This window comes from Melozone crissalis, unplaced genomic scaffold (genome assembly GCF_028551555.1).
Source record: "Melozone crissalis strain CALT ecotype California unplaced genomic scaffold, PUWL_Pcris_2 ptg000012l_1, whole genome shotgun sequence".
NCBI classification, from domain to species: Eukaryota; Metazoa; Chordata; class Aves; order Passeriformes; family Passerellidae; genus Melozone; species Melozone crissalis.
Genome location: NW_026535790.1, coordinates 1,974,279 through 1,989,004, shown reverse-complemented (window position 1 = coordinate 1,989,004; position 14,726 = coordinate 1,974,279). Strand labels below are relative to the sequence as shown.

Below are 14,726 nucleotides of genomic sequence, written 5' to 3'. Positions count from 1 at the left end.
GGGTGTTTTGGATTTCCTGGCGTTTCCTGTTAACCCTGTATGAGCAGTGAGAGCTGGAGATGGGCCTGGAGCTGCCCCTGAGGTTTGTCCCAGCACTCTGAGCACACTGAGGCATTGCTGGCAGGATTTGGTTGCTCTGAGGGGTTGGGTGCTGCCTGTGCTGGTCATCCCTGTCAGGTTTTGGAAGGGGATGAACACTCCTGAAGCCCTGTAGGAACCAGCTGATGCTTTCAGTTTCTCAGACAACTCTGTTGGCAAATTCCCAAGAGTAAATGGGGTTCCCTGAATAGGAGAAGCAAACTTCAGACTTAAACATAAAAGACTTTTTGATGCACTTGGATGTTTCCTTAACATGTTCTTGTTTCTTTTCTCCTCTCTTAGATGTGACAGATGAGATGCTGAGCTTTTTCCTCACCCTGTTCCAAGGCCTGAGGGTGCAGATGGGAGTGCCTTTCACTGAGCAGATCATACAGACCTTCCTGAACATGTTCACCAGGTACTGCCCAGCCCTGGTCACTTCTTCCTTACCCCTCAGGAGGGTTTATCTGAGGAGCTGCTCAGCCAGCTGGTCCCTGTCCCTAAAGTGGGCTGTTTGCAGCCTTTGTGACTTTTGTCACATCCCAGGGCTGAATCTGAGGAAAACAATTCCAGGTCTGGAGAGATCCAGTGCCCATCAGTCACAGCTGCCATTGTGCAATCCCAGCTCTCCCACAGACTTGCTGGCTGTGTGGGGTGTTGAACTGGACTCTCACATCCCCTCTTAGCTCCTGCCCAAGGTCTCAGAGTGTCCCCTCACTCATCTTTTGTTGCGGAGGGGAGTCTGTCAACCCTCAGTCAAACCTCCCTCCCTTCTGTGCCTCCATGTACTTGGCCAGTATTAAAGGAGCCTTTTAGAGGCATCACCAATTTTCCTGTGAAGCAGGTGAGCCTTTGGATCCCAGGGGATGTTCCTAATGGCTGTTTGTGTCCCAGGGAGCAGCTGGCAGAGAGCATCCTGCACGAGGGCAGCACGGGCTGCCGCGTGGTGGAGAAGTTCCTGAAGATCCTGCAGGTGGTGGTGCAGGAGCCAGGCCAGGTGTTCAAACCCTTCCTGCCCAGTGTGATCTCCCTGTGCATGGAGCAGGTCTATCCCATCATTGCAGAGGTATTCAGCTCCCAGGGCAGGGGAGGCATTGCTGGGGGGATGTGACCGTGTTCACAGGGGTCCCAGGATGAGGGAAGAGACAAGAGAGATAAGAATGTTGACTCCATGTTTCAGAAGGCTGATTTATTATTTTATGATATATATTATATTAAAACTATACTAAACTAATAGAAGAAAGGATTTCATCAGAAGGCTGGCTAAGAATAGAAAAAGAAGGAATGATAACAAATGTTTGTGTCTCAGAGTGTCCAAGCCCGCTGACTGTGATTGGCCATGAATTAGAAACAACCACATGAGACCAATCCCAGATGCACCTGTTGCATTCCACAGCAGCAGATAATCATTGTTTACATTTTGTTCCTGAGGCCTTTCAGCTTCTCAGGAGAAAAAATCCTAAGGAAAGGATTTTTCAGAAAATATTATGGCTACAGGGGGGTAGTGATGCCTTATGGAGCTGGAACAGAGGCTAGATGGAGTAAGGAGGAATAAAGTGGATTTTTATTGAAGTGCTTTCAAAGGCCTGGCAGTAGCAGAGTTCAGGTCCTGTCTGGGCATGGGAAGAGGTGGGAGCTGTCCTGGGACTGCTTTTAAACTACCTGGAAATCCAGGTCAGGATTTGGGGGTTTGTGCCACAGCCTTTGTGTGGTTGCAATGGAGTTACCACCCCTGATACTGGGAAATGGGAATGGGAGGGATCCCAGCTCCAGTGAGACAAAGGCTGGGTGTGTTCCCTGCTCTGACAGTGAGGGAGAGCAGAGAACACCCAGTGACAGTGAGGGGTGTGTGGGGGAGCAGCAGTTGGGACCCTCAGTGGCACTGGGAGTCTCCATCTCTCTTTGGACCCATCCTCCACAGTCATGGCTCTGCCTGAGGGGCTCCAAGATGGAAACAAAAGAGCTTGGTCACAAGATCTCACATTTTTATAAGTTTTAGTCCATTTGCATACAGGAGCCAACTGTCCAATTAATGGCTTCAAATTATGAAGTTTCATCCTCCTTGCTTGCCCACCCTCTTCTTTTCACATTGTTCATGATTTGGGCACTGAAGTTTGAAGAGATTGAGTCTCCAGCTAGAACAGCATTGTGTTGTCTTCACCACCCTGTGAAAAGATCCCAGTAACACTTAATATAAAGCTAAAAGCTGCACAGAAAAACTTAAACCCCAAGGTATCAGTGGCAGCAGTGAAGCTTTGAATTTCCACGAGCTGCAAGTGTGGAGGGAAAACACCCTGGGGGGAGCAGCCAGTGGGATTGGAAACAGAGTGGGTGGAGGATTTTGTCAGGGATTTCAAGAGAAGCTAAAATTAGGGAGGAGGTCAAAGCAGGAGGTACAGCTCAGAGTCAGGGATGTGTTTTCAGCACGATCCTACAGCTGCTGGGGCTGCTGCTCCCTTAGAAGTGCTGTGATGGGTGGGTGGGGCCCAGGGGTGGGTGGGATCCCAGAGAGGAGCCTGCCCTGAGCTCTGTCCCCTCTCCTGGCAGCGCTCATCCCCTGATGTGAAGGCAGAGCTGTTTGAGCTGCTCTTCCGGGTGCTGCACCACAACTGGAGGTACTTCTTCAAATCCAGCGTGCTGGCCAGCGTGCAGAGGGGAGTGGCAGAGGAGCAGATGGAGAATGAAGCCCAGTTCAGTGCCATCATGCAGGTAACTCACCTTTCCCAGCACTGCCCAGAGCCTGTCCTGCAGGGCAGCACTAAACAGGGAATCACAGAATCATCAAGGTTGGAAAAGCCCTCTGAGATTGAGTCCACTCATTCCCCCACCACTGCCAAGGCCACCACTAAACATGTCCCCAAGTGCCACATCCACATGGCATTTAAATCCCTGCAGGGATGGTGACTCCACCACAGCCCTGGGCAGCTGTGCCAGTGCCTGACCACCCTTCCCATGAAGGAGTTTCCCAATATCCAACCTAAACCTCCTCTGGCACTTGAGGCCATTCCGTCTCCTCCTGTCCCTGTTCCCTGGGACTCCCCCGGCTGTCCCCTCCTGTCAGGAGCTGTGCAGAGCCACAAAATCCCCCCTGAGCCTCCTTTTCTCCAGGCTGAGCCCCTTCCCAGCTCCCTCAGCCCCTCCTGGTGCTCCAGCCCCTCCCCAGCTCTGTTCCCTCCCCTGGACACCCTCCAGCCCCTCAATGTCTTTGTTCTTGTGAAGGTCCCACCTGGGCACATGTAGGTGATGGGTTTAGATGAGTCTTGAGTGAGGTTTTGCCTTCCCACACTGCTGAAAATGAGAGTTGCTGAGGAGTGACCCAGCTGCTGAGCTCACAAGGCACAGAGCCATGCAGGCATGAGGAAGGAATGATGATTTTTTTGCAAGCCTCATCCTCTAATAAAAATGCATTACTGCCACTGACCCATTTAATTCTGAGTGTTGTGATTGGCCCTGCAGAGAGATGCCAGTGCTGGGAAGTTTTCCTGAGTGTCTTTTGTTTTCCATGGACTTGTTGAGTGCTGTACAACAAGCCCTGGTGGGGGTCAGGGAGTAACACCTGACAGGCTTTGCCTTGGGGAATAGAGAATCATGGACTGGTTTGGGTTGAAGGGACCTTAAAGCTCATCCCATCCCACCCCTGCCATGGCAGGGTCACCTCCCACTGTCCCAGGCTGCTCCCAGCCCTGCCCAGCCTGGCCTTGGGCACTGCCAGGGATGCAGGGGCAGCCACAGCTGCTCTGGGCACCCTGTGCCAGGGCCTGCCCACCCTCACAGGGAACAATTCCCAATTCCCAATATCCCATCCAGCCCTGCCCTCTGGCAGTGGGAGCCATTCCCTGTGTCCTGTCCCTCCATCCCTTGTCCCCAGTCCCTCTGCAGCTCTCCTGGAGCCCCTTGAGAGAGTGTGTGCACAGAGCCAGCTCCAGCCTTCTCAGGTTGGGATATTAGAATTTTAAGAATAACAGGCTGTGTTCCATGTGTTCAGTCAGAGCTGGCCAGATGAGTTCCCTTGCAATTCCTAGATCTCCTTAGTCTGCAGGTGGGAGGACTTTGGGAGAGTTTCCCCCTGGTGGAGTGCCTGGAGAAACTGAGTCCCCTGTGGTGCACATGGGGAGAGGGAGCTCTTGCACTGACATAACCTGGGCCGTGTTTCTCTGTGGCCTTTCCTTCTCCTGCCACCTTTTGGTGTCACTGCAGCCCAGGCTGGCTCCTGTGCAGGGCTGTCCAAGCATCTCTTTCACCTGTAGCTGTGTAACCCTTCCAACCTCTCTTGAATGCCTCATTCTGGAAGATATTTATATAATAATCTCTGTTCAGACTGAGGATGACAACACTGCACTGCTTGTTTTGCCCCTTGGCTCTTGGTGCTCTGATACAAAACTCCCATTTCATGCTCTGTAAGTGTTCCCACAGCCAGGGCTTTGTGTGGGGGATATTAATAGTTTGGATGCTGATTTCCACCTGAGATCTAAGGCCAGAACTGGCTCCGTCTTGATGGGATCTGGGTCATTTTTGTCCATTTGACAATAAATGGGTCATGTGGGAGAATAAACTCTTCTGCTCACAATGCCTTGAAGAGGAGCTGTTCAAATCCTGCTGCCTGTCCCTGTACAGAGCTGACCTCACCCACCTTCATCCCCTGTCCAGTGCTTTGGAGCTGTTCAGGGTGGAAAAGATGTTTGATCACACACTGTGCAGCCCTCAGCTCAGGCTCCAGCAGGTTTTGTTCTGGGCTCTTCCCTGTACAGGCTGCCAGGGCCTAAATCCTAAATCAGGGCAGTGACACTGCTTGGGCTCCTGGCTGAGACTGAGACCCACCCTGGGCTGTGTCCTGGTCTGTTCCCTGTGCTGTGGTGCCTCAGGTGACACCTTGAGGAGCAGCCCTGCCCTTCCTGAGCAGCCTGGAAGGCTCAGCATCCCTGGCCCTCTCCAGTGCCAGCTTGGCCTGCCTGCTCCCAGTGGAGCCAGCTCTGCAGGGATATGCCCATGTTGCCACCAAAATGTCATAGACCTGCTGGCACAGGTGATCTGAACTGCCTGCCTCTTGTGATCTTGCTGCACTGAGGCTGCCAGGGGTTTCTCCTGGGCTCAGGGTGAAAATGCTGTTGTTTTTGCTGGCAGCTCTGATGTTTGTGGTGCTCTCCATGCCCTTCCTCCCTCTGTGCTTTGTTCCAGGCGTTTGGCCAGTCCTTCCTGCAGCCTGACATTCACCTGTTCAAACAGAACCTCTTCTACCTGGAGACACTGAACACCAAGCAGAAGCTGTACCACAAGGTGGGTCCTGCCTGGCCTCTGCTCTCTGGGCATGGAAGAGGTGGGAGCTGTCCTGGGACTGCTTTTAAACTGCTTGAAAGTCCAGGTCAGGATGCGGGGGTTCAGTGCCATAACCTTTGTGTGGTTGGAATGGAGTTACCACCCCCTGATACTGGGAACTGGGGATGGGAGGGATCCCAGCTCCAGTCAGACAAAGTCTGGGTGTGTTCCCTGCTCTGGCAGTGAGGGAGAGCAGAGAGCACCTGTAGGAGTGTCGGGGGATAGGACAGTGGAGACAGAGACAGAGATCTCTGCAGCCAGGTCAGGAACTTGGGGTTTATTGCAAAGGGCCTGGGGGCAGGGCCCTGCTGGGAGCTGCAGCCACAGCTCAGAGCAGGCTGAGAGAAGAGAGGGGGAGAGGGGGTGAGAGGGGAAGAGAGTAAAAGGGTAAGAGAGCGAGGTTCCCATTACAATACAATAAATCTTCTTCTGTGTTGAATATTCTAATTCTCACTAACCAATCTAGTACAAGATACAAATCCTATAGCATTTACATACAGCCTATAAGAATCATTACATTACCATACTGTGCTACATTTTAAACCCTAAAAACTCCTCTTTGGGCCCCTTCTGCCAAGCTGGCAGGGTCTGCTCTGACCCTTGGGCCTGTCTGCAAGCAGAGGGTGTTGTTTCACCAAAAGGAGATTACCTTCAGCTGGCCATGCCATTGTTTTCCAGTTGTTCATTAACTGAGGGATCTCAAAGCTTGCTTTCATTCCAATCTCGCTTATAGTTTCTATATTCTCAAAATCTTTTGCCAGGCAATCATATATATAGGGCTTTCCTGTTTCATCTTCCCCAACAAGCACCCAGTGCCAGTGAGCTGTGTCTGGGGGAGCAGCAGTTGGGACCCTCAGTGGCACAGGGAGTGCCTGCAGCATTCCCAGCTGGGCAGCTGCAGGTGTCTGCTGTTCCCAGCTCACTGCCACTGGGAGTCTCCATCTCCATGGACCCAGGTCCTGTAACCTATCCTTAGCTGCTGCCATGGAGGACTAAATCTGGAATCCAGGGAATCTGCTCAGCCTGGGAAAGCAGAGCTTGCAGTTTCTGCAAGTTCTGTGTTCACACCTGAAGGGCAGCTCTTTGTGTTCACAGGTGCCTGGGGCAGATTTCAGCCCCCTGGCCACATTCCCTGGCTCCCAGGAGCACTGTGCAGGGAAGTTCCTGACTGGAATTGGAGTGGGACTTGGTGCTGGTGGCTTTGCCAATGCTTAAAACTTGGGTCAAAGCATGGAATTGTGGAATGGTTTGGGCTGGGTGGGACTGTAAAGATGATTTATATTTAACCCCCTGCCATGGCAGGGTCACCTTCCACTGTCCCAGGCTGCTCCAAGCCCTGCCCAGCCTGGCCTTGGGCACTGCCAAGGATGCAGGGGCAGCCACAGCTGCTCTGGGCACCCTGTGCCAGGGCCTGCCCACCCTCACAGGGAACAATTCCCAATTCCCAATATCCCATCCAGCCCTGCCCTCTGGCAGTGGGAGCCATTCCCTGTGTCCTGTCCCTCCATCCCTTGTCCCCAGTCCCTCTGCAGCTCTCCTGGAGCCCCTTTAGGCCCTGGCAGGGGCTCTGAGGTGTCCCTGAAGCCCCAAACCATGAAGTAAGTGTGGCCAAATTCAACATTAACTCTCAAGCTGACACTAATTGATCTAATTTTGGCCATTTTTGATCTGCCTTGGCTTAGAAAATCATCTCAGTGCTCACCAGAGTGTGCCGTGGCCGCTCTGTCCTTGCTGGATTTGTCCTCCTGTGGCAGGAGTCAAGTCCCCTGACCCTGTGCCCCTCTCCCTGTGCAGAAGATCTTCAGGACCACGATGCTGTTCCAGTTTGTGAACGTGCTGCTGCAGGTGCTGGTGCACAAGAGCCACGACCTGCTGCAGGAGGAGATCGGCATCGCCACCTACAACATGGCCTCGGTGGACTTCGACGGCTTCTACTCCGCCTTCCTGCCCGAGTTCCTGGCCAGCTGTGACGGCGTGGACTCCAACCAGAAGAACGTGCTGGGGAGGAACTTCAAAATGGACAGGGTGAGGAGGGGCCTGCAGCTTTGTGCTGTTGCCAGCATGCATTAGAGGCCATTTTCCAGGGAAAGAGAAGTGTCTTGGTTTGGAAAGACAGGTGCCTGCTAAGGAAGGCAGGAGACTCCCCTGAAATGGAGAAAATTAACTCCCCCATTTCAAATTGCTATAAATTTTAAATTAAGGGGCTCTCAGGCAACAAAAATTTTGAGAGCAGGAAATAACAGTTCTTTAATAGGGAAGAAAATAAAAGGATAAAATAAACAATGCAGTACACTAGAACAACACTGACAGAGTCAGAAGCCAACCTGACACCCTGTGGGTCAGGGTGTTGGTGGCAGTCCCATTGGAATTGTTGCTGCAGCCCTCCTGCAGTGTCGGGGGTGGTTCTGCTGGAGCAGGGATCCTGTAGAGAAGGGTGTATTCTTCCTCTGAAGATCCAGTCGAAGAAGAGGCAGCTGCTGTTCCTCTGGGGAATCCAGTGGAGAAGCGGTGCTGGTATTCCAGAATCTCCAGATTATGTCCAGTTGGGAATGCTTGGCTCCTCCCTCTGGGCTCACATCTCCCAATGGGATGCTGTAGTTCTTATCAGCCATGCAGGGACATTCAATAGCTGTTATCAGCAATGTCCCCTTCCCAGGGAGGTGTGATTGTGGTCACTTAAAGAGAGAGATAAGGAAAAACTGCCCACTTGACGAAAGACAGCTGCCATACAGATGGCAATTGAAAGCATCCTGCCTTGCAACCTCGAACAAGAAGTCCTTCCCCAGGGTCTGGGTATCAGCTCAGAGGTGGCATTTGGGGCTCTGAGGACTTGCAGGGTCCTGGTTGCTGGCAGCCAGAACATGCTGGCAATGTCTGCAGGCATTGCCTTTTGTTCCCAACACTTCCATGCTCAGCAATTCCCCAGCCAGGGGTTCCCAGTGCAGGTGGCAGAGCTGCCATCCCCCCTCAGGCTGCAGGGTGCTGTGGGAGTCAGGGAAGGTGATTCCTGGAGGAAGGTTCCACTGGAATAGGCTGATGTGTTCCCCAGTGGGACGCTCAGGTTCTTGCGTAAATCTTGGTCCAGCTGCTGGCCAGATGTTTGAGGGTTACAGGAAGGACAGCAGAGCACCTGCACAGGCTCACAATCCCTGCAAACCCCTCGTGTGTGGGGAGGGAATGTGTGGAATACCATGGCAGAGCAGGGAAGGAAATGTGTGGGATATCATGGCAGAGCAGCAGGTTCTGGCTTCCATTGCTGAGGGTTGTCCATTGAGTGCTCCCTGTCCTGAGGAAATTTGAGACCGAGGGTGAGGGTGGGAATGGAGCCATGGGGGAGTTGCTTGGCTCTGGAATGTGACTGTTCTTCAGGAACATCAGCCCTTGGTAGGGAGTGTGTGACACCCAGGAGCCTTGGCAGGTGGGCAGCAAGGAATTAGTGCTGAATCTGGCCATGGAGAAGCTGGGAGAGCTGAGGGAGAGATGGATCCAGGGACACCTCAGAGCCCCTGGCAGGGCCTGAAGGGGCTCCAGGAGAGCTGCAGAGGGACTGGGGACAAGGCATGGAGGGACAGGACACAGGGAATGGCTCCCACTGCCAGAGGGCAGGGATGGATGGGATATTGGGAATTGGGAATTGTTCCCTGTGAGGGTGGGCAGGCCCTGGCACAGGGTGCCCAGAGCAGCTGTGGCTGCCCCAGCATCCCTGGCAGTGCCCAAAGCCAGGCTGGAAGGTGTCCCTGCTACGGCAGGAGTGGCACTAGATGGGATTTAGCGCCCTTCCCAACCCAGAGCATTCCATGATTCCATGCCCATTCCTCTGGGGCCTCACTGCACAAGCTGAGATGGGAGCAGAGCTGGATCCCTGCACTCAGCTCTGAAACCACCTCTGCCCAGAGCCTGGAGTTCCCTGGGCTCAGACCGAGTCAGGGTGGATCTGTTCACCTGTGAACACCCACTGGCTGCCTGCCCCTCTGCTGTGAGTCCGTTCCCAGCAGTTTTTGTTGTCTCCCTTGCAGGACCTGCCCTCGTTCACACAGAACGTGCACAGGCTGGTGAACGACCTGCGCTATTACAGACTGTGCAACGACAGCCTGCCCCCGGGCACTGTGAAGTTATAGTGACTGCCCTGGAGTGAGTGCCGCCCCCGGCCCCGCTCTGCCCGGGCCGGCGCTGCCTTCACCGCTCCACCGCTTCCTTTGAGTCCTCCTGCCCAGCCGAGGCCGCAGCTGGAGCCGCAGGATGTGTCTTAATGCCCACCCCGGGGCATCCCGGCTGCCGGGAGACCCCTCTCCCTCCCGGGGCCTTCCCTCTGCTCCCGTAGCACTTTGTTGCATCTGGAGGTGTCTGGAGAGATCATGTCCGTATGAAACGCGAGGCAGAAGCGCCAAAGACCACTTCAGACATTCGTACCTTCGTGTCATTCCACCTTCCTGCCCCGCCCAGCTCTCGGAGGAGGAGTCTCCTGACGTTGGGACTGGTTTGGCACTTCTGTCACTCCCTTTGTTTTTAAATTGCCTTGAAAACCTCCCCGATGTTGGCGGGGATTTAGAGACTTTTTTTGGGTTTTTTTTTAAACGTAAACGTTTTCTCATCATTCCATTGTGATACTAAAACAACATGCTTAATGGGAATAAAGTGCTTACTTTGTTGTTTTAAATAACTTGGAGCTGGGTTCGTTTCCCTGTAGGTCATTTAATATAAATGAACAGGCAGTGATCCACAGCTTTTCCCAGGATCAGGAATGAGGAGCAGCCAGCAAGGATCCCAGCAATTCCAGCAGCTCCTGGAAGGTGCAGATCAGTGGTGGCCTCTTTGCTGTCTCCTCATTGTTCTCCTCCTGTGTTGTGGTGATCCATTCATCCACTCCAGCACAAGTGTCTGGATCGATCATGAAGTGCCTGCAGGAAGGAAAGGAAGAAATCTCCCATTCCCAGGGAGCCTGGAGCTGAACTTCACCCTCTGCCCAGTGACACAGTCGTGGCATCAGTCTGATAAAATCCCAGACACCGGTCAGGCAGGAGCAGATTGTGTGGGGCTTGTGGATCTCTGATCATGCAGCTGGGAATGGTTTCTTTTCCCTGAGAATAATTTCTATTCTCTTCTCTGGTCAGGAAGCAGTATTAGATCAGTCCTAATTTTTATGTTTAATAGATTAAATTGGAGAGGCATGGAGTGACAGGACAAGATGAAATGGCCTTAGGCTGAATGTGGGCTGGGTTAGATGGGACACTAGGGAGGCCCTGGCACAGGGTGCCCAGAGCAGCTGTGGCTGCCCCTGGATCCCTGGCAGTGCCCAAGGCCAGGCTGGGCAGGGCTGGGAGCACTCTGGGACAGTGGGAGGTGTCCCTGCCATGGCAGGGGTGGCACTGGATGGGCTTTGGGGTCCCTTCCAACCCAAACCATTCCATGATTCTGTGGAATAATTCTTAATTCCCTGTGTTTAGGTGGGCAGCTGCAGGGGCAGGAGCAGCCCCAGGCTCTGGGAAGGGAGCACTCCTGGGATGTTCTCCTGGGAATGTTTGGAGATGTGGCTGTGCTGTGGCTGCACCTGCACAGCTGGGAGGTGCCAGGGGTGAGCTGCAGTGTGGCAGCACTTCCTCCATGGTTCCTGTGATTCAGTTTTGTGGACAAGCCCCTTCCCTGTGCCCTTTTGTCATGGGGGATGGTGGATGCTCTTTGGATGATCTGTGCCATCCGTGCATCCAGGCTCTGAGCTGGCACCAGCTGCATCTCTGTGCTCCCTGCCCTGGAGCAGAGTCCAGATGCCCAGGATGTGCCTCACCTGCTCCAGGCCGTGCAGGTGAGGGCAGAGCTGCCTCCAGAGGGGTGAGAGCAGCAGGGAGGAAGGGGGTGATGGTCTGTGCCATCCTGACTCACTGCCAGCCACACCTGGAGCAGTGCCCCTGTCTCCACTTGGAGTCCTCGTTGTTCCTGCTGGTGATGCTGCATCAGCCCCCAGTGCAGGGTCCAGCCCTGGTCCTGCTCCTGAGCTCCTCTGGGCACCCCAGCAGCTCTGCCCTGCCCTAGGGGGGCACTGGGGGCTGACCCAGCCTCTCCCTGCTGCTGAATGGAGGGCAAAGCATGACCCAGGTTTGGGTCCTGGCAGGGTCTGGCTCCCCTCGGGGTGGCCGTGGGCTGTGCTCCCACCCTGGCAGGGTTTGGGCTTCCAAGCCGGCATGTTCCGTGCCAGGATGCTCCGTGCTAGAATGCTCTGCATGGGGAGGATGCTCCGGCCCGGGATGTCCCGAGCAGGCGCGGCGGCCTTTAAGGGGAGGGACGGAATCCTGACCCGTCCCCGGCCCTTAAAGCCTCCGCAGAGCGACCGAGCCCGGCCGGGACCCGCCGGGGCCGCCATGGGCTCCGTGGGGCGCTGCCTGGCCCGGAGCCTCCCGCGGGGACAGCCCGGCCTGGGGCCCCCCGCGCCCCGCTGCTACGGCTCCGGTGAGACACGGCCCGACCTGTCCTGCCCCTGGGGACCCTGTCCCTAACCTCATCCTACCCCTGGGGACCCTGTCCCCACCTTCATCCTACCCCTGGGGACCTGTCCCCACCCCTGCTCCAGTGTCCCCGGTCCCCATCCCTGGGGCCCTTCAGCCCCTCCCTGTCCTGCTCCTGGGGACCTTGTCCTCATTCCCATCCTGTTCCCGGTCCCCTGCTTGTGCCGCCCCTCAAAGCTCCCGTTCCCACGCTGTCCCCTCGGTGTCCCGTCCCCTCGCAGTGTCCCCGGTCCCCCCGTGCCGGGCGGGTGGCGGCTCACGGGCTCCTGTCGCCCCTTCGTGGGACAAGTCAGTGCCCGGCCCTGCTGTCCCCAGCCCCGTGTGGCGCCATGGCACAGAGCCCGGAGCTGGTCCCAAGGGGTTCAGTGTCCCCAGGGCGGTGCTGGGGGACCCCGCTGCGGGGGACAGGGCAGGGCAGTGCCCTGGCAGAGCCGAGCCGTGCCCAGCAGTGCCCGGGGGAGCTCACGGGCTCGGTTTGTCCGGCTCTGTCCCCGCCAGCAGCGGGGCCACCCCCAGCCCGGGACGGGACCCCGAAGAGATTGGGAATGAAATGTCCCCTCCCTTCCTCCTCTCTCCCTTCCCCTCCTTCCTGTCCCCTCTGTCCCTCCAGCGGACGGGATGCGCTGTCCCCTGGGGCTGCTGTCCCCTCCTGCGGCGCAGCCGCGGCAGGGCCAGGGGCGGGGTGAGACCCTGCTGTCCCTCGGGTGACAGCGGGACCGGACCGTGCTGTCCCTCGGGTGACACCGGGACCGAAACGTGCTGTCCCTCGGGTGAGATCGGGACCGGACCCTGCCGACCCTCGGTCACCGATTTTCCCCTCCAGCAGCGAAGCGCTGTGACCGGGCGGGGGGAAGGCCCCGTGGCCAGGCAGGGGACAGTCCCCGACACGGGGACACGGGGACACGTCACAGGCATGGCTGGCTTAAAGGCTGTTTTCTGGCCATGGACATGTCCCCAGCACCCATCAGGGCTTTGCGACACATCCCCTGGGACCCCAGCAGCCTGAGAGGCACAGCTTGGCCAGGGGACACGCCCCGGGATGGGGACAGCGATGGGGACGAGGATGGGGACAGCGATGGGGACGGGTTCCCATTGGCACCTCGGGGCCGAGTACAGCCCCTGGTGCGGCGGGGCGAGCTCGGGGCCCTGCTGCCCCCGTGCCGGTGTCGGGTGTGTCCGGTGTCCCGCGGTGGTGACAGTGGCGGTGACAGTGACCCGCGCAGCCCCCGCGGCGCTGCAGGAGAGGACGCTGCTGCTGGCCAAGCCGGACGCGGTGCAGCGGCGCCTGCTCGGGGACATCATCCAGCGCTTCGAGCGCCGCGGCTTCAAGCTGGTGGCCATGAAGCTGCTCCAGGTAGCCGGGGACAGCTCCGGGAGCGGGGGTGGCGGGGACACCGCCCGGGTGTCACTGTCACCGCCGTGCCCAGGCGGACCGGAGGCTCGTGGAGCAGCACTACGAGCAGCTGCGGCTGAAGCCCTTCTACCCCGCGCTCGTCGCCTACATGACCTCGGGGCCGGTGGTGGCCATGGTGAGGGGACAGCCCGGGGGTCCCGGGGGCGCAGGGGGCTCAGCTGTCCCTGTGCCTGTCCTTGTCGCTGTCGCTGTCCCTGTCCCGCAGGTGTGGGAGGGCTACAACGTGGTGCGGTGCACACGGGCCATGGTTGGGGACAGCAGCGCCGCGGGGACGATCCGCGGGGACCTCAGCGTGCACATCACCAGGTAGGGCCGCGGGGGCGGGAGCCCGGGGCCGTGGCACTGTCCCCATCCCTGTCCCCTCGCAGGAACGTGGTCCATGCCAGCGACTCCACCGAGACGGCCCAGAGGGAGATCGGCTTCTGGTTCCGGCGGGACGAGCTGGTGGCCTGGGACAGCAGCGACAGGGACAACATCTACGGGCTCTAGGGCCCCGGCCGGGGCACCCCAAACCCCAATAAACCCCTGTGTCCCCAGCTCTGACTCCGCTGTCCTCCCTTGGATGTCAGCAGGAAGCTCTGGAGGCACTGGGATGTCCCCAGAGGGCACTGAGGTGGTACTGGGAGGCACTGGAGTGGTACTGAGGAGCCCTGGGAGGCACGGGGATGTGCCCAGAGGGCACTGGGGCTGTACTGGGAGACACTGGGATGTCCCTGCAGAGGCACTGAGAAGCTCTGGGAGGCACTGGGATGTCACTGGGAAACTCTGGGATGCACAGAGGTAACACCAGAGGGCACTGGGGGTGTTACAGGAAGGCTCTGGGAGGCACTGGGTGATCATGGGGGGCACTGGGAGGTCCCCAGAGGGCACTGGGGTGGTACTGGGAAGCTCTGGGAGGCACTGGGTGATCATGGAGGGCACTGGGATGTCCCTGCAGAGGCACCGAGAAGCTCTGGGAGGGCACTGGGATTTCACTGGGAGACTGGGGTGACACTGGGAAGCTCTGGGGATGTACTGAGGTAACACCAGAGGGCACTGGGGGTGTCACAGGAAGGCTCTGGGGGGCACTGGGATGTCCCCAGAGGGCCCTGGGGCTGTACTGGGAAGCTCTGGGATGTCACTGGTACATCCATGGAAGGTACTGGTTGGTACTGGAAGTTTTGGGAGGCACTGGGATGTCCCTGGGAGACTCCGAGAAGCTCGGGGTGTCCATGGACTGCTCCTGGGAGGCACTGGATCGGTACTGGGGAGCTCTGTGGGAAACTGGGATAGCGGTGGGAAGCTCTGGGATGGCTCCGGGAGCACTCAGGCGGTACTAGGAGGCCCTGTGAAGAACTGGGCTGTGCAGGTGACGGGAAGAGACCGGGTTGGGGTCTGAGCTGTAAAACTGGGGGCTCCCTGCGACACTGGGAACCACTGGGACA

The 14,726-nt window shown here is 57.1% G+C and overlaps 2 protein-coding genes across 3 annotated transcripts in view; both read left to right on the top strand.

Moving 5' to 3' along the window:
* XPO6 (exportin 6) overlaps window positions 1–10,051 on the top strand; it is a 63,360-nt gene extending 53,309 nt beyond the window's left edge. For both annotated transcript variants that reach the window (XM_054271008.1, XM_054271007.1), the window contains exons 19-24: window positions 382–496; window positions 973–1,144; window positions 2,626–2,787; window positions 5,254–5,352; window positions 7,186–7,416; window positions 9,408–10,051. In XM_054271008.1, the coding sequence (XP_054126983.1) occupies window positions 382–496; window positions 973–1,144; window positions 2,626–2,787; window positions 5,254–5,352; window positions 7,186–7,416; window positions 9,408–9,509 (881 nt within the window). In that variant the 3' untranslated portion in view covers window positions 9,510–10,051. The remainder of the gene's footprint in view (window positions 1–381; window positions 497–972; window positions 1,145–2,625; window positions 2,788–5,253; window positions 5,353–7,185; window positions 7,417–9,407) is intronic.
* Window positions 10,052–11,744: 1,693 nt separating this feature from the next.
* Window positions 11,745–13,797, top strand: NME4 (NME/NM23 nucleoside diphosphate kinase 4). Its single transcript, XM_054270910.1, has 5 exons — window positions 11,745–11,832; window positions 13,112–13,242; window positions 13,316–13,417; window positions 13,508–13,608; window positions 13,671–13,797. Exons 1-5 carry the CDS (start codon window positions 11,745–11,747, stop codon window positions 13,789–13,791), a joined length of 543 nt encoding a protein of 180 aa, XP_054126885.1. The 3' UTR covers window positions 13,792–13,797.
* Window positions 13,798–14,726: the final 929 nt, after the last annotated feature.

Bases quoted from the DNA above. Each gene is read 5' to 3' on its own strand.
- NME4 (XM_054270910.1), top strand. From the start codon at position 11,745: ATGGGCTCCGTGGGGCGCTGCCTGGCCCGGAGCCTCCCGCGGGGACAG. The intron at 13,243-13,315 runs GTAGCCGGGGAC...CGCCGTGCCCAG, and splicing joins TGGCCATGAAGCTGCTCCAG to GCGGACCGGAGGCTCGTGGA. The intron at 13,418-13,507 runs GTGAGGGGACAG...CCTGTCCCGCAG, and splicing joins CGGGGCCGGTGGTGGCCATG to GTGTGGGAGGGCTACAACGT.